Source organism: Plectropomus leopardus, chromosome 21 (assembly GCF_026936395.1).
Source record: "Plectropomus leopardus strain MGB_pleo_1.0 chromosome 21, ASM2693639v1, whole genome shotgun sequence".
NCBI lineage: Eukaryota > Metazoa > Chordata > Actinopteri > Perciformes > Serranidae > Plectropomus > Plectropomus leopardus.
Genome location: NC_142196.1, coordinates 12,428,581 through 12,447,088, shown reverse-complemented (window position 1 = coordinate 12,447,088; position 18,508 = coordinate 12,428,581). Strand labels below are relative to the sequence as shown.

The 18,508-nt window shown below is 40.1% G+C and overlaps 1 protein-coding gene across 2 annotated transcripts in view; it reads right to left on the bottom strand.

Annotated features, from left to right (window-relative positions):
- The window catches only part of cntnap2a (contactin associated protein 2a), a 376,461-nt gene that overhangs the window by 197,213 nt on the left and 160,740 nt on the right, over window positions 1–18,508 (bottom strand). For both annotated transcript variants that reach the window (XM_088071612.1, XM_042510367.2), the window contains exon 3: window positions 11,776–11,969. In XM_088071612.1, the coding sequence (XP_087927738.1) occupies window positions 11,776–11,969 (194 nt within the window). The remainder of the gene's footprint in view (window positions 1–11,775; window positions 11,970–18,508) is intronic.

The following is an 18,508-nucleotide window of genomic DNA, read 5'->3' as shown; positions in this document are numbered from 1 at the left end:
ATGACTCACTGGGAAGTGTCCTCTCTATCTATTTCAATTCATCAAATTCATTATTCACACTCAGCAATTTTTAATTCCCATACAACTCTTATCTGGAATGGAGTGAAGTGACATTAAAGAGGCTGACGTTCAAACCCTGTGAAGTCACTGCAGCGGATCAAGATACAGAGCTGAAAGTTAGAAGAGACTTTATATCAATGCAGATGGAAAAAAAAGGCCAAAAAATCATATCCATGACTGTAAGCAATGTGTTCCTCTGTGGTCTGATTCATTAAATCCAAACATTTTGGACTGAAATGCTGGATGCAATCATTCATTTACAATAGCCAAAGGCAAATGGTCAGCACTGCAGTAGTCACTGTGAGTGAACGTGTCTGTGTGCACTAGCATGTTTTCATGCATGCGGCTGCCTGGTTACATCTTTTAGCAATTTATGTGCTTGGTCAATGTAAGTCAGGATCAAAACAAAGGGATAATATCTATTAATACACATATTAATCTGAATGTTAAACCTCTTTAAGATCTTGCATTAATGTCAAATGAGTGCACCTTATTCCCTCTGATGTAAATAATCTCTTCTGATCCCCTCCCCGGTCTCTCTTATCAGCTGGTACCAGTTGCTGTTAGGGTGGTAGCTATGGATCATCTCCATCTGTGACTTGACTCATTACATATCATCTTGGATACCACTGGCTTGAGATCAGAAATGTAGTGTGCATCTTTGCATAATGTTTTGTAATGGATGCTTAACTCCGGAGAATAATAGAACAATTAATGATAACTCAAGTATGACAGAAGAACAATGGCTGTTTGTTGCTCTTGTATTACTGAGAAAAGCAATTTCATATCATAATAAAGAAAATATTTTCCACTTTAATGCATCTACTGTCAGGACTACAAGGACAGAGTCAGTGATGTTAAGCACCACTTATAAAAGTCAAATCATTTTAAGAAGGTTTGGGTGGAATTTTTGTGTGAATGAAATGATTTCCAGATGAGTTAATGAAAGATTGTCATTATTCAAACATCAGAGGCTTCTTAACCACAACTGCTGCTAGAATGTGCAGCTATAATTAGAGCAAATGCATTAGTCAAATATTTCTAGTACCTAAAGAAGAGGGTCCTGATTTAAAATTAGGGTGCCTTTGCAATAGAAAGATGCAGATACGTTTGAAATTGGTGCTATATGACTAAAGAAAAGAGAGAAAGGATACACTTTTGCTCAAGAGGTAGAAAACCTACAACTATAACAAAAAAATGTTCCTGCTGGTGGGTGACGTAATGTGGACTGGTACTGGTTTGAAACATTGGTTGCCGGCCGAATCTTGCACTACATGGTAACCGAAAACATTTGAGGCAAGTCAATAACAAAATCTTGGTTTATATTTGATCAGTGCAGCTTAGTTTTACTGCTTGATCTGCATTTTTCAGCCTCCGTTTTCACTGTGCATTAAGCAGTATGGCGCACACCTCCTGTTCACAATCTCTTGCTATTACAGCTTGATAGAATGTAAAAATGTGTTTCTGAAAACATACTAGGAGAGAAATGGGCAGTGCAGTAACATAACCTTGCTGTATATATCAGCACTGCCTAGTTTTGGGTCGGATTTCGGTCTGAGTTTGAGAAAGAGAGAAAGGGATGAGTAAGTCTCTCCATCCTGTTTAAATCTGGCATCAAAATGCATTTCAGGTGATCTGGTCGCAACTAAATAGTACTAAATACTGGTAGAAATGGCTACCAAGATGCATTTCCGATCCGATCTCTCAAACCATTTCCCAAGGTGGCCTGGGACATATTTGACCATAAATGTTATGTAGTATAAACGCTAACGCCGTCCTGATGTCTCTCTGACAAGGACAACATCATCAGTGCAGGACGTGATAGTTGTTTTGTTGACAGTGCCAATGCTCTGTAATTTATCAATTTTATGATGATCTGGACAAAGTGTTGTGCAACCACATCGTTTTCGTTTTGCCCGATGGAAGGGGGCATGTTGAAATCTGTTGACAGTGATATCTCCAGCTGTACTTACACAAACCCTAACGTGGGTAGCAAGCATGCAACAGACCAGCTCGCAAAAGTGGTCAGCTGGATGGACAGATATAAATGGTGATGTGTCTCGGTTGTCCACTTGCATTTGGATCACCAAAACACATGCTAATACTGGGTCTAAACAGGCCCTTTGCGTCCACGGCGGCGACGGCATGGTTGGCAGGCAATATGAACACGAAGAGAAATGGAGCCTGTAGTTCGAGCAACAAGTGAAGCCTAAAATATCTTTGCAATATCTCACTGTCAAGAATAAACAAACACATACAAAGCATGGTGAATATGAAGTGAAACTACAGTACTGGAGCATTCCTGCTGAGATCTGGAGCACCCATCCCGATCACTCAATAACAACCTGACATATAGCAGGTTACAGATGTGCTAAATACAGAGTGAATGAATAAGTGAAGTGTTTGGACCTTCAAAACAAAGGGTTCTCCCCAGAGAAGAAAAGGTGCATTAGTGTTGTAATTTAAGCTAAAAATTGTTCCAAGAAGATTACTCATAGAAGCCTTTGTAACCAAACGGCCTTCAGAAATAATTGATGCTTGTCTGTTGGTATTACTATATGTTGAACACTTGAATGTGAACATGTATAAAAAGTATAAACATCATCTTAATGAAGACTTTTTTATTCGAATTTGCTTTTAGTCATCTATTAGTGTTTAAACACTTCAGTCTGGGACTTATTATAATTCCAGAGCAGTCCTTCGTATCTGCATATACACCTCACTTTAATACATATATGCAGAATATTTTGAGTACTCTTTTTATCTTTGTTTTTACACTAACCATTTTATTCATTTCTCCATGCTTTAGTGTTGTCTTTCTGGAACCTTGCACTAATGTACACTTACTTTCCTCTCTGTCTTCCTAGTGTGATCCCCTCTAGATAAAAGTGTCAGCCAAATGCCTGGATGGAAATGGAAATGTATGAGGCACTTGATGTCTGTATTTAATCAGATGCAAAAGCGCGGAGGGCGATTTAAATCTTACAACTGGGAAAATCACTCAGGTTCAAAAAGTCAGCACTGTACTTTCATTTCTCTTGATGCTTTTATTTCTCAGAACTGACTGTGAAATATCACAGATAAATAAATCAAGTTGCATTTTTTTTTTTTAAATGTGAAAACCAGAGGAAGGAGGTTAAAACGTTTTCTCTAGTACAAATGCAGCTTTGGAAACTTGCTTTGTACAAGCTGTAAATCCCCATTTTTGCACCATTTGTTTTTGTGATCCTTGAGTGAAAAAAGAGAGCTGTAAATTAACAAAAGGTAAAAAGATATAGTATTGGTCAATGACCGCTTGTCCTTGCTTTGATTCCCTGCCTGCCTTCCATAAACACACCACCAACAAACATCCTTGTGGAAAGTGTCCATAACAGGAAGAACTGGAAGAAATGGTGCACAGTGCATTTTGGTTACTGTGGAATATTTAGAGCTAAAGCAAAACCTTTAGTCTTTTCCCTCCCTTTTTTCTGGCATTAACATGCCAATTTTGAAAACGATTGCACATTTATGCAATATAAGGGACCTGGTTTTAAGAAACGGCCAGTGGTAAAAAGCCTCTTCACAAGCTATAAGGACATCAGAACAAGTGTTAATCTCACAAAATGCGACCATCCAAAATCCTGATATGTGTGCCATTAGTAGGCCTGTCAGAGTAACTATAACTCACTTGCCTTATGCCCTGGTTTCTCAAGCATGGGCCATGAGGCCCACAGGCCAGCTGACAAGATAACAAGGTCAGTAATGTGTTTCCAGGCACGGAGGCTTGAAAAATTATCTGGGTCCCATGCCACTGTTAATCTCTCTGTGATTTTGATTTACAGTTTAAAATGTGTTTCCCTCCCCGCAGCTCAGCTGCATTATTTTCTTCTGCTGTTCTGCTATTTCTATAACTGCTTTTAAGTGCCAACGTCAACTTTAAGTTATTAGTAGTAAGTAACGAACAAAGAAAACACAGCAGTGGTGTTGTTGTTGTTGCTGCTGCTGCTGCTTTTCTTTCTGCACTGTTTTGGATTATGTTTTGCCATGGTAAGAATAGGATAATAATAACAATATTTGCTCCATAGAATATCATCATATATTGTTTTTACATGTGTAGCCTCGTTGGTTACAGCATAGTCATTTCCTCAATCAGTTATACTTTATGGACATATCTAACCACTGATATCAATAAACACACACACATGCAAAATTTTAATGAAATCTAACCCTCTACACATCTCCTGTACCAGGTAGAAATAAATGCTGCGTGAAAAATAGTTTGTTTCTGTACACTTTAATTTACAGGGGAAGGTGGTTTGGTGGCAGGAACTCATGCCATATTTAAGAACTTTCTTACAACCAAAAAATACATAAGCCTATTTTCCATTGGCTCGAGTGAGAAACCATTATTAACATGTCCCTCTTTGATCCTGTACCAGCTTAAGATTTGCGGCACTGGCTGTGCTAGTTTATTGGATACATACATTACTGTCAACTGACCCTGTGTACTTGCAGCTTCAAGCTTCTCATCCACATTAATAAACAATCTGAGAGAGCCAAACAGGGCCTGCTGGCATTATCTGAAGACAAATTATGGTAAACAAGTGTATGGAAGGAAAATGTGACACTAAAATGTTAAGTTAATTGAGTTTTAATGTGCAGTTAGACAGAGATTTTTTTTTGTGCTTTCACCAAATTCACTCGACATTGCATTTAGTTTTTAATGTTCCCACTGAGGCACGCATTAAATCATGATGCTGTGGAATCAAAGCCTGACAAAAGACATTAAGATGATCACTTGAAAGGTTTCCAAGAAACACACTTTAAATTGTTACCTGTCACTGAGTACTTCAAATTTCTAAAACACGAGTTACTGAATATTTTTATGCAACTGCCACTATTTAATAAACCAAGGTTTTCAGGTCTGTTTTGTAAATGTATTGCCATCATTGCCAGGGTGTAATTTGGCACACAAAAATAACCATTGTTAACAACTTCTAAGTTAAAAAGAAAAACTGATTCGTCTTCAACATGACACATCAAATTATAATATACATTATGAAAGCCAAACAAACATATCACATCACCACTGTACTAGTGTGTGCGCCCATGTAAAACACAAGGTACAAACAATGTGGACTTATGATCAGCACATTTCTCTATGGCAAACTAGTGCTTAAAAACTCCACTCTTCACTTACTGTTATAGTTATATGATAATTCAGTATTAGATTATAGACTTTTAGACTATTGTGTAACTGATTAATTCAGGTTTGCTAGTATTGACAGTCTCTTAGGCATTGTCCACTTTTCCAGTGGTTTTAATTATCACAGTAATGCATCAATGTCATTGTGACTCCTCAGTAGTACATTAGCACGCCATTAAAAACATTATTTTTCACAAAACCAATACTACAGTTGCCAGCCCTTAATCAACTATGCAACCCAGCAGAGTGAAAATTACAAAAAGACAGTCAGGAGGGTCAACTTTTTCTCCAGGGTGTTACAGTAAGGGAACGCAGGTCAGCACAGGTCTGTGTTTAGGGTGTGTGTTGAAGAATGGATGAGGAGAGAATTGTTGTTGAGGTTGAGAAATATCCAAAGCTATGCAACCCATAATCAAGCCATTATAAAGACAATGGCAAATAAGATATTGCCATCTGTAGTTCTGGAGATTGTCTCTTTAGGTGGGAAATGGAATTTCATTAGTGGATGTCCACACATGAATTACGCTAACGCATAGATGGAAAAGTACAACTTTTTTAGTAAAAGTAGCAATTATTCTTCTGTTGATGTGCTGCAGTGTGACGCATCCTACTGGTGTTTGGGGTGGCATTTGACACACCTCATATGATGTGCCGTTGCAACGCTGGTGTGTTTTCAGCTTTACAGTATCTTGCTTGTTAGATGTATTATCTGTAGATGATCTTTAGATGATTTTCAATCAAATCCATTACGTCAGCTTGCGGGGCATGTATCACACAACAATTTATTTGCTCAGGGGCCATGCACCAACAAAGTAGGCTATTCTAGGCTGACAAATGCCAGCAAGTCAGACACACGAACACACAACAACAGCAAACCATCATTTATGCTCAAACACAGACCCAACCAATGCTGTACCAGAACCAGAGACACTATCAACACAACAAAAGAGGCAGGCAAATGTGTTATACAGCATATAAGGCGCAAGATTAAAGGGCATAGACCACCCAATAATGTGTTTTCAGTTGTTTTCTTGCTTTGAAATAGTCTAATGGGAAAAATAAATCAACATTACACAATGTAAATCCTGTTCCTGTCCCAATACCAAAAATTACACAGGGCTCAATTTATGGGCTTTAAGGCCTAAGCAAGAATGACTCCTATCTTTTCCATTGATTCAGAAGTGAGAAACATAAGACTCCTATGGGAAAGATCCTAAAATATGGATTTATTCTTTATATTAGACTATTTTCAAGGTCAGAAATGAGCTGACAAAGTTAGATTTTTGGGTGGTCTACCCTTTTTAAGGAGTAGTTACGGCAATCAATACTTTAGTCTTCAAACTAACTTCAAAGTTAAACTTTGATGGTTAGTAAGTCAAGTGTAGTAGACCAGCTATTTGCATTAATCTACAGTGGCTCTATTGACTTGTAGGACACACTTGAGCAGAGACTTCAATGAGGGTGAATGACTGAAATGATGGGAGCAAGGCAGACAGAGGAGACCATCAACTAGCGTCAAAGTTAAGAAATTAGGCGTCTGAAATGGTTTTGCAAAATTCTTCAAGGAACCAATGTGGAAAAGATACTGTAGTAGTTATGATTACATTACCATTACATTACACCCTTTGCTATTACCTCTTTTTGTAACCCGGATCTGTTTGTAATTTGAACCATGCTCCCCAGTGAATCAGTACCACAGTTAAGTTAGCACTGGCGCTGCCCCTTCTACTGAAAGTTTTGTCCCTCAGTTTGGCAGTGTAAGGGTTAAGTCATCAGCATGGAGTAAGGGCAGGTGGTGATTGGTGGCAAAATGTTCCTAAACAGAACCTCCATGCATAAGACTGAAGGACGGGTGGTTTTCTCTCTGGGGATTACTGTGTGAACCTCATCCACTGGTGAATGGGATTGAGCCAAATGATTGAATGAGCTGAAACAGGGACTGATGGTAGCAGTGTGAATGTGTACGTGTGTTTGTGTGCAGTGTGTGTGCGTGTGTGCATGTGTGTGTGTGTGTGTGGGTCAAACATTAAGTCGACTTAAGTGCCCAACCATTAAAACCCATCCTTTTGATCAATAGCACTGATAGCTCCAAAATTTCACCACTCACACACAAACACACACACACACACACATTCCCATAAAAGATTTTTAGCTGTAGTATGTGTAAAAGAGTCGATGCATGCATGTGTGTATGCCCTCATGTAGATTGCAGCAATCCCAAAGCCTCTTCGAAATGAGACACGAGACAGAGAGAAATAAATGGCTCCAGTTTTGCTTGTTACTGCACTGGAGGTTATTGATGGTATATGCCCAGCTTAAAATTATTGGCTCTGTATTTGTTTACATAAGCAATATTTTGAATTACACTGGCGATAAATTAAAAAGCAATATATATGTCGTACATCGAGGCAAAACTGAAAAAAAAAGTCAACTATAGTAGCAAATACATCCAAGATGAATGTGTTTTGGAGTATTTGCAGAAATATTAGAGGCAATGAATCAGGGTTAATGGCAGAAGGAAAACACTTCTGAATAAATAATAATCTGCAAACAATTATGATGCAGCACACAAAAACAACAGCTTAATTTACTTTCAACTGTAAATGATCCATATTTGTCACTGCTTCCAGTCCTAACAGTACTAAAAGAGAAATTAATGATGAAGCTATTTGGGGCTGAATGCAGCTTAATACCCACAGACAAAAATGCACACATGCAAGAAAACAGTGTGCACTGCTTGCAGGAAAACACACACTCGAGCTTGCAATTTTGTGGCTGCTAAACAAGATTCTACACATTTTGGGTTTTCTTACATCTTGTGATGTGTGAAGTATAATGGTGCACATTATTGTTTATTGAAGCTCTGTGGCTTTTAAGTTGAGAACATACCCACTGCCCACACAATACTTGACCAGTGTTTTCTCGCCCTGTCAGAGGAGGTGGAAAAGCTTGAATTACACAGCAGCATTTCAGGAATAAAACTTTTAGGGACAGATTAGTTCAAACATACTCTGCCCCGAATTAGTGTCGGGACACGCTTCCTCAAAGGAACTGTGTAGGACATTCAGAATGCAGAAAACATGTATTTGCTATGGAACGATATAGTGAATAAATGGTGTCAATAGACCATTTAACTGATTTTTATTTTTTGCTCGGGCAACAGGTTTGCAGTGGTCTATAGGATGTTGATGTCATGATTAGACCACAAGATGTGCTGTTGTGGCTGCTGAGAAAGCAAGCATAGAGCTCCATTCTTATTGAATAACACTGACAAAAAAGCAGATTTACTTGTCAGTGTACGCTAACCCCTAATTAGTACAAGTGCATTTTCTGCCCTGAGACATTTAACTATTTGATCTTCTTCTTCTTTTTTTTTTTTTTTTAGCATTTATAGAAAATACCTTTTCAATTATCAGATTCACTTCTTTCTTAGTAACATTCTGATATGTAGCATTTTCCTGAACATAGTTCAGTAGGGGCAGCTATCTGTTATCAAGGCTCTTTCATCTCAATATAGATAAAAAAGAAAGTAATTTATTGGTTTACTTGTTACATTTAGACAGTTAAAAGTTGCCCTGAGGAGTTACTGGCTTCTAGTAGTGCTAAAAGTTCTGTTTTGTTTATCATCTGCATATAAGCACCAGCACTCTTAAGTTATGTGGCACACAGTCCTGGTTCCACATTATTCCACTGGTCAACAGAAAACTCTAAGGTCACTTTTAATGTGCTACTGCTACAAACAGAAATAATATGACTCAATTTTCAATGCAATCACTGTCATACAGCATTCTGACTACAGGTGAAATATTAAATATGTGCATGATATAACTTATTTTGTATGAGGACAAATGTGTAAGATTTAGTGGCATCTATAGCAGTACCAAATACCCCTCACTCATCCCCTCAAGCATGTTGGAGAACTTCATTCTAAGCGAACACAAACATGATTCTTAGTTTCACCTGATTATAGTCATGAATTTTATATCTCATTTCTGCCTATAGATCCCCCTAAAACCTGTTTCTTTAGGTCATGCTTTCAAAAAGAAATCTTGACCAAATTGATTTTTTTTATTTATTCTGCAACTGCTATGCAGTATGTCCTTGATGTTGTTTAATCTGCTTTTGTATGTCTTGTTCGTGAGGCTTTTTGCAGAATCTGTTACATTTACATCATTTTGATATTAACTAAGGTTGTCAGCATTAACATGTTATTTGTGATGCAATAAAAGTCCTTACATAATGTGTTTGTTTGTTTTGTTTTTTTAAATTGCATTTATCACTGGCCCACTTTCTTGTCTTTAAGAGGCTGTATCGGGCTGTTTTGAAGCGAAAGTGATAGATATCATTGATACTGGTATCAATGAGCCTCGAAGACCCAAGGAATCCAGTGGTACCAACACTGTCATGCTAGCTTCTCAGGAAGGGTGTGGAATAATGCCACAAAGTTAGGCTAAATTTTGGCGATGGAAAAAACAGCATGGCCATTTCAGAGGACCCACTTGACCTCTGACCCTGGGATATCTGAATGGAAATGGGTTTTATGGGTACCCATGAGTCTCGCCTTTTACAGACATGCCCACTTTAACCCAGTTTCATGCAGTTTGTTGCTGTCATTTCATTCCCAATCAAGACAGTTTGGTAAGAATTACTTAATCTCATCAATATGGACTTGAAAAGTGTTTTGAAATGCAAAATAATGGAACTGAAAATATGATTGAAAAAATGCGAATAAACGTGATCAGCTGTGGAAATTTTGCAATTAATTGTAATTTTTTAAAAATCACATCATTTGACAGCCCTAATATTGATTAATGTGTTGTCCCTGACCAGTAAAGTAGAACACACAGACCTAATGGTCTTCCAGCAGCTGAGAATGAGAGTGGGGATATAAATATCCATATATATAATAATATATTGTCTCCACCAGTCAAGACAAACAAGCAAACATCCTCTCCCTTTTACTTCCAGGTTTTAAATTTCTGCTGACTAGCTTGGTGTATCAACGTTATTCATGACAGGGCTATTCTTCTCTTCTCCTCTCCCCATGCTGAAAGCCCATCTGTTATCACCTGTAGCCTTTACCATTCAGCAACAGTGAATAGTGCTGGCCATTAACCCATTAGCTAATGATCACGGATTGTCAGATGCCCCACTCAAGTGCTTGCTAACAGTGTGGAGTTGTAGGTTTGGACCAGGAGATGCACAGAAGATAATAAAGCAACAGAGAGATCACGTCCATACAACGTCTGATAAATAAAGTGCTAATGGCTCATTTCCTGATGTTGTTATTTCACTGTATTTTCCATTTAGTCCATCAATTAGCCCATTGGTGCTTGAATAAGGTCTGTGGTTGAGATATATTTGGTAAAAACTGAGCTAATTATTTGATGAATATTTATGTGCATCATGCTGCTGCACTCCCACGCAAGGTTTTTCTGTTCTGGGTTACGTGAAGGTGAATAAGAAGCCTTCACATTTTAATGATAATTACGAGAAAACGCTGTTTATTTTGTAATAAGTGTGGAGTGCCATTTAATATCCTCTTCTATCATCATCAAAATATTTCCCATCTGACCAGTCCTTTTAACACATACTTCTTGAGTGACACATTTATTATAACAGGAAAGTAAAATGCATGCAAATACCTTGGATATTGTTATCTGCTGTTATCATCAACCAACAGATAAATAAAACAAGTATAGAGCTTTGTCTTTGATGCTCTTACTGCTTCCAGTTCCCTATCAGCACTTCTCAGCACTTATCCTAGGTTGTCAAATAAAGATGAATAGTCATGCCCCTCAGCCTCTCACATCGATGTGCAGACCACACAGCTGAAACACATTTTAACACGTGGTTAATGTTGTGAAATGGTTGCATTATGGTTCAGGCAACAAACAAGATGAAAATCATGTTTTGTGTTGAAATAAAGTAAATATGTCCATAACTGATGTCAGTGCACAACACTTCTACACAAACTGCCTCTAATGTTCGTGTCCCTGTACACAAACTGTGTTCAGTCCAGTTTTGTTTGATCAATCCACCACCCCTGCTACCTGCCCTATGCAGACTTTCTTGCACTTTATATTGTATCAGTTGCTCTCAGCGTCAAGTATCGAGGCGGATGGGTTTACATTTGATATAGTTGAAAGTTTGGTGTGTCTCATAAAAACGCTAAAGGCTACCTTCTGTGTCGATATCAAGTGCAAAGAGGCGTGACAAAGACATGTTTTTTATTTTTTTAAGATTAGGTTTTTTTTTTACTTTTGGTCTTTCTTAGGACAGGACAGCTTAAGCTTGAAAGGGAGAGAGAGAGAGAGAGAGAGAGAGAGAGAGAGAGAGAGAGAGAGCAATGACATGCAGAAAAGAGCTGCGGGCTGGAGTTGAACCCACAGCCACTGCAGTGAGGACTCAGCCTTTCTAAATGGGGTGTCCGCTCTACAAGATGAGCTAATGGGCACCCCAAAGATGTGGTATTTGACACAAAGGAAATGAGAAAGGACTGCATGCACACACACATCTTGTTTACTCACCCAAATGTTGCCATCTTGGTGATATGGTTTCCAGTTCCTTCCTGTGTCGCTGTAAAGGAGTCGGTATCGCGTTGTCCAATCAGAGCTGCTGTAGCGGCCCTGAGTTGCTATGGCGCTCACCTGCTTCCTGGAACCAAGGTCCACCTGTAGCCACTGGTAATGGTCACTGTCCAGAGGTGACCATCCACCAGCACCTGCAGAGTTAGTGACATTTGTAATGAGTGGGCGGTAAAAGGTTGTTGTCAAATATTGCTTTAACATAACGTGTTTCTCTGTGAGCTAAAATGACTCGGCCCTGGCTTAATTAAGTTAATTGTAAAAAATTGTAGGAGTGACTTTTTTTTCCTTCCGTGTATCTTAATAGGAGAAACTGCCTGCTGCACATGCAGAGTTACAGCCAGGTCAGGGCATAAAAGATGTGGAGTCCAATACAGTCAGAGAGGCAGCATGGTGCCACTATAATGACATTTTACAAAGGGGATGTGGAGTTACATAGCTATAGTCCTTCCTATTATTAATGGACAGTGTCTAGCAGAGAGCAGCCTAGACATTTGCTCCAAGTCTGACACTAGAATAGCATATATACTCGTCTTCAGAATCATATAATTATTCATCATCCAACACAACAGACGTCTCAACTTCTAGAGGAATGGCATTAGTATGTATGACATTCCAGGGTGGACTCCTTTTTTGTTATTGGTATGCTAGACATAATATGACATTTTTAGAAATGCTACATATACCACTGACATCCACATATCCACAAAGATGTTGAGTTAGAGCTAAGAGATACAACTGGACCAGAATGAAACCAAAAATTACAACATGAGCACAACACTACAGTTGTGTTACTGATGACATATATTTGTCACAAAGTATTTGCAAAGAGTAAAACAGGAATGAGACATTCCCTAGATATGTAAATAAGTAAAAATGCATACACTGTCAAGCACAAATATAACACCATTCATACTGATAGTTACATACAGTTTTCCACTATCTCCATTTGTTTTCCGCTAAGCTCTGGTTTAATATGTGCATCCTTGGGTGCAGATTAAGTGATATTTCACTCTGGTGGTGCATGCATTTTTCAATAGTTTTTTACTCCCACAAGTCTCAAAAAATGGGCAATAACAATTGGAAATTACTTTAAATGTTAAGATCAGAACTGAAATGTGACCTCCTCATTGCCTTTTTGCAAATAGTTTAAAAGGTTTTCAAATCTATACAAAAAAACCCCCCCTCCCAAACAGCTCCCAGGTTGAGGGTTTGTGAGAGTAGGTGCACTAAAGTTGGAATCATTCTACCAAGGTGAAATATTGCTTTGAAGAAAATTACTCTCTCTGAAAGCATCAAATGAGAGCATTTCAATGCTATTTTCCCATGGCTACAGTGTCAACTGTTGGAATAGATGGCTGTGTTTGTGTCGTATCTCAGAGGCAGTTAGAGTCCTTGTGCTTTCCTCAAACCCCATGGCTCTGCCTTTAGTCCCAGGCAAATACTCATGTGTCCTCCAAAACTTGCCCCCCTACACACCTCCAGGTGTCTACCTGAGGCGGTGCCAAGCTCCCCTGGACCTTGCAGGTTAAATGAACCTTAGGTTAAACGCTGCAGAAACAAAAGAGAAAGACAACTGCTAGACAAGAGAGAAAGAAAAATGCTGGAAAGGTTCCCACCGACCTGATTCCATCTGCCATTAGAAGGTAAGAGAAAAAAAAATAGGAGTGATGCCAACATGGTATGTGGGCGACTGTAAGAGCAGTCAAACCAGTGTGAGAAATCCAAGAAAAATGCACACAGAGTGCATTAGAGTGCATAAAACAGATGTAGAGACTACTGCACACACACATACATGGCAAGCACCGAAAATGTATCAGTGCAACAAACAGCCGAGCCTGTGACAGAATGCGACTGTGAAATGATTATCGGGAAGAGTGGGTGGTGGATGGACTGCGAACTGGCCATGTCACGGCCGTCTTCTTTGATTCTCTGTGATGGATTTTTTTTTCTCGAAAGGACACAAATACAGATAAGAAAGTGACGGGCTGAAAGCACAAGTGAAGGAGAATGACTGATTTAAAAATGACAGGAGGAAAGAGGGAACAGAACCACAGGGACAAGGTGAGAGAAAGGGAGATAGGAAGACCAAGAAAGTACGAGAGAGTGGGAGAGGAGCACCAAGTGTAGTGAAGCAGGCATGAGAGATGATAGTCATATGATAAAATAGAGGGTGAGGCATTTTGCGATGTACCCCCTCCCTCCCCTGGCAAAAATCCTATATCTTATCCAATTACAGAGCCATTACACTCCAGCCCCGGCCTTGACAGATAACCAGGCCCGTATCAGTGGAAACGTCAATACCTCAAAAACCCGTTGCAGCAAAGCTATTCCCTTGGGGGGATAAAACACTATCAAAAGGGGGAGACGGGGGAGAGCATGGAGGGTGAGGCACTGGGTTTGGAAGGGGCGGGGGATAAGTGATAAGTAAACTGACAGTAGGAAATAAAGATTAAGAAAGCAAACTGAATGGACAATGAGCAAGGAAGTGTGACGCTGTGAACAAGATCCGAGCATGGGGTGCCGGATAGGGTGTCAAGGAGGTGTGTGTTGAGAGGGTGACGCGCAAAGGGAGAAGGCAGAAAAAATGGAAACGAGGGCGAGTAAGAGAGATGGATGAGGTGAGGAGAAGAGGGAGTGATGAGAGAGGATTTTATGGCTGTGGTAGTGGGGAGGCCAGAGATGAGATGTGGATGGGATGAAAAAAAAAAAGGACAGATAGGGAGAAATGTAGTTATGGTAAAGAGGGTGATAGATGAGGCCAAAAGTGAAAAGGGGAGGATGAACAGAGCCGAGGGAAAAGGATGAGAAACTCGGGAGAAAGAAATAAACTGAACCCATTTGACACTGGAAAGAGGACAACATGAACGGAGAAATAGACTGCAGGTGGGTTCAAATGATGTGGAACAGAAGGCAAAGATTAGAAAAGTTATGGAGAGAGTTCAAGACAATAGAAAAGAGTGAGAGAGGTTGCTTTAGATATACGTGCAATGTATGGGGTCATTATTGCACCATAATGGTGGTGTATTGTAAAGATCTCCATGTTTGTTCATCTGAAATTTATACTGCTATATTTCTGTACATGTCCTCAAACACTCTACCGAGAATCCCATTTCGATGTCAAACACCAGATATGAAATTGTTTTGTATTACTTCAAAAAGGAGTTATGAAAGGCAGGCTGACCTGGCATGCTGCTGTCCATCCAACCCCCTGCTTCACAATCACACACATTCACAGTGCTAAAGTGTAAATATAATCCTCCACTGTTGGTCACTGCGGATCACAAAGCAAGCAGTTGGGAAATTTTAGCACATTGTTCAAGGCCACTTAAATGGTTGTTACTGGTGGCTGGGAATCGAATTTCAAATCTCTACCCTGCAGCGCTACAGCCACAATGACCACAGTGAAATTTGGACTGCAAAATCATGCAAAAGACTGCATTCTGTAAGTGTCACGACCAGACTTCTTGCACGCCTGTTCTTCCCCTCAGCCACTTCACACATCCCCTCCAAGGCCCCTGCGATGCTGGAGAACTTTCCAAAACGTCCACACAATGCTTGTTAAATGATGAAATGCATCACAATAAACTCAAAACTTAAGTCAAGAAAAAAATCATTTTTGTGTTTACTTCCTCATTTTTAGGCAAGAAAAGCACATAGTTAGGATTAGAAAAAAAACAGCATGGTTGGGTTTGTTTCTACTGGCATGTAATGTAATGTGACATACATCCCTAACAGAGTATGCTACACATACTAGTGCACTATGTTATTGAAATAACTTGACTGACTTTTGATTTCACCAAAGCAAAGGATCAGAGTTTGTTAGTCACATCTACCTCCCCTTCCACCTGACCTATGTGGACTTTCTTTCTGTTAAAAAAAGCTGTCCCCTGCTGCGTCTCATGCCCCGCTAAAAGGTGCCTCTGTGCATCAGTATCTAATGTGTTGGCATCTTCAACTGAACCGGTACCTGCCTGCATCTTTTTTCTTGCCCCGCTCCTGTTAATTTCCATGTGTTTGAAACTGCTGCCTGTTTCGGTAATCCTGTTCCCCATCCATTACTTCCTGTTCTGATCGTGAGACTACATCAAGTCTTCTTTCCTTTAGCCTGATCAAGTCCAGTCGAGCCCAGTTTGATACACACTATTTGATTCGTCCGTGCAGTGCAACGCTGGATGATGTTGCATTGCGTTGCGTCAAAATGCTGAGGCAGGTTCAACTTTTTTGACAGAAAATTCTGCCTCCCTTTGACAAAGCCCAACCTTGCAGTATGGAAGGTGGAATGAATGAGAAACTGCGTTTTTGAAGAAGTGCTTATGTCGATGTGAACATAGCTTACAGGGGTGAATGAAAAGACGAGGTAATGGCTAGGGATAAGGGGTAGAAGGTGATGGATGGAGTGGGAGGCATGTTAGGGTTACAAGGATACCAGAAGTAACAGATGGGAGTGAGAGAGAGACCGATAGATTGAAAAGTCCAGAGAGACGTATAGGTTCAAAAGATCGTGAAAGTGATGGGAAGCATTTGGGAAAGACGGGCTAAAAAAAAGTAATGAGAGACAAAAGTTGTGGGCAAAAGAGCTATATGTTAGAGGTCAGAGGAGGAACAAGGGATATGGATAAAGGATTTGGGTGAGCAACAAAAAAAAAGGGCAAATACTGTCACAGATCGGAGAGGAAGGGAGAGGGCTGGTAAAGAGGAACAGATGAGAGGGGAGAGGGGAGGAGGGGCAGCTTGACAGAGGTTAGGAGGGGTGTGAAGAGTGATGTATAAAAAAGAACAGAGGTGCAGTGAAAGGTGAAAGCCGGAGGGAGAAAGGGGAGAATCGAGAAGAGGTTGACAGAATAAAGTGGAGATGGAGGAGGCTGGCGGTGGGGGGATGGTAGGTGAGGGCGCGAGTGCCAGCATCAGCGAAGGGAGAAGAAGGGGAAAAAAATGGGAGGAGAAAGGGGAGGGGAGGAGTGTCGGGGGACTGTCACCGTTCTCTCACCTGTCACACACACAGATGTTCGGGGAGGAGAAGAGGAGCAGGAGGAGGATAGGGGAGAGAAGAGGGGAGCAGAGAAGGTCAAAGAAAGCACCTTTGAGGAAGAGACGAAGAAAAGGAGAAAGGCAAGTAACAGAGAAAAAGATCAGGAGATAGAGCTCAGGACAAAGGACAGAGAATAACTACAATCCAAGAGGAACATGGAGAGAATAAAGCACTGAAAGCAAAACAGTCTAAAACTAGAGGAGAGCTGCCAGATAGTTTTTGCTGCTGACACCATGTTGCTTTCTGGATAATAGGCATCAATTTGTGCAATGCAATGTGTGTGTTTTTGTAACATTTCAAGTCTACACCATGGCGTTAAGTGGAGTGATGAAACACAATTTATATGTAATTTATTTTTCCTCAGAGTCAAATATCATCTCCAACCCAATATGGAAGCTTAGAAATCTCAATCTAAACCCGAGCCCAACAGGTTCCAACAGGTCCTGAAAACCCAGATGGTTCAGGCCTAAATCATGTGCTGATTGGCCTGGTCGGGTATAGAGCTTGGTTGGTGCTGTGGAGCAAAAAAAAGAAAGAAAAAAATATATTTTATATATATATATTGATTGATTAATATCCTCTCCTATTTTCAGTACCAGGCAGCAGCTCCCCCTTCTTCTTGCCCTGCAGGCAATAAGAGAAAGAGAGAGCGCAGTCAGGCTCCATGCTAGGCTCTCTGTTCATCCTCTCGACTAGAGCAGGGAGCCTCTCTGGCGGGCAAATACAGTGCGGTGAGTTGGTGATCCACTGAGGTGGTCCATTTTCCGCTGGAGACGCACATAGCTTGCGCCGCCATACTGGTGCGGCCCAGGTGTCAGAAACTGTCTAGTGCTTTTTTGAAGGGTTGGGTTTGGCTGGGCACAGGCTCGGGCGGTTCTGTTCAGGTTGTAATTTTTTAGCCCTTAGAGAACTCTAGTAGCTTGGTCACTGACTGTATGCTTCAGACTATGGCGCTCTAGGTACAGTGTCAGTGTTGGGTTATCAGGGAAGGACTCATCTGCTTGATACATGCATAGTGTCTTTTCAAATTAAACTTCCGTGTTCACAGGAAATGCAGGTTTTGTCACTTAAACTACTTTAGGTTCAGGCAACAAAACTACTTGGTTTTAGAAAAAAGATCATGGTTTTGGTTTAAATAACAAATTGTATGTTAATGATTGTTTGACCTAAATGTTGACTTTTGGTTTCACATAGGACACAGACAGCGGTCCCCAGGGTGAAACTCCTGTGTATATTTCACCTATCCAACACCCCTTAATCCTGTCCTACATGGACTTTCTCACTCTTTATACTACGTTATTGCTTTGGATAGGATTAAGTTGGAGTTAGTTGAAAGCCCTGTGTGTCTCATATAGATGCTTAAAGGGGGTCTTATGCATCGGAGTCTGGTACCAACTAAACCACTGACCAAGTTGCCATTTGTCGCCCTGGAAATAAGAATATGCAACCAACATCAGATGGCACTTAATGATGGGTGGGGTTAAGAATCAGTCTACAACATTTATGATAATGAATTCTTTGTTTCAGTCTGTAATCAACCAAAAATACCAAATATTTACTGGTTGAAAGTCTTACATTTATCTGGTCGTAAATTGAAAACGTTTCTAAAAAAGTTTATGAACTGCTGGTTCACAAAAGAAAGTT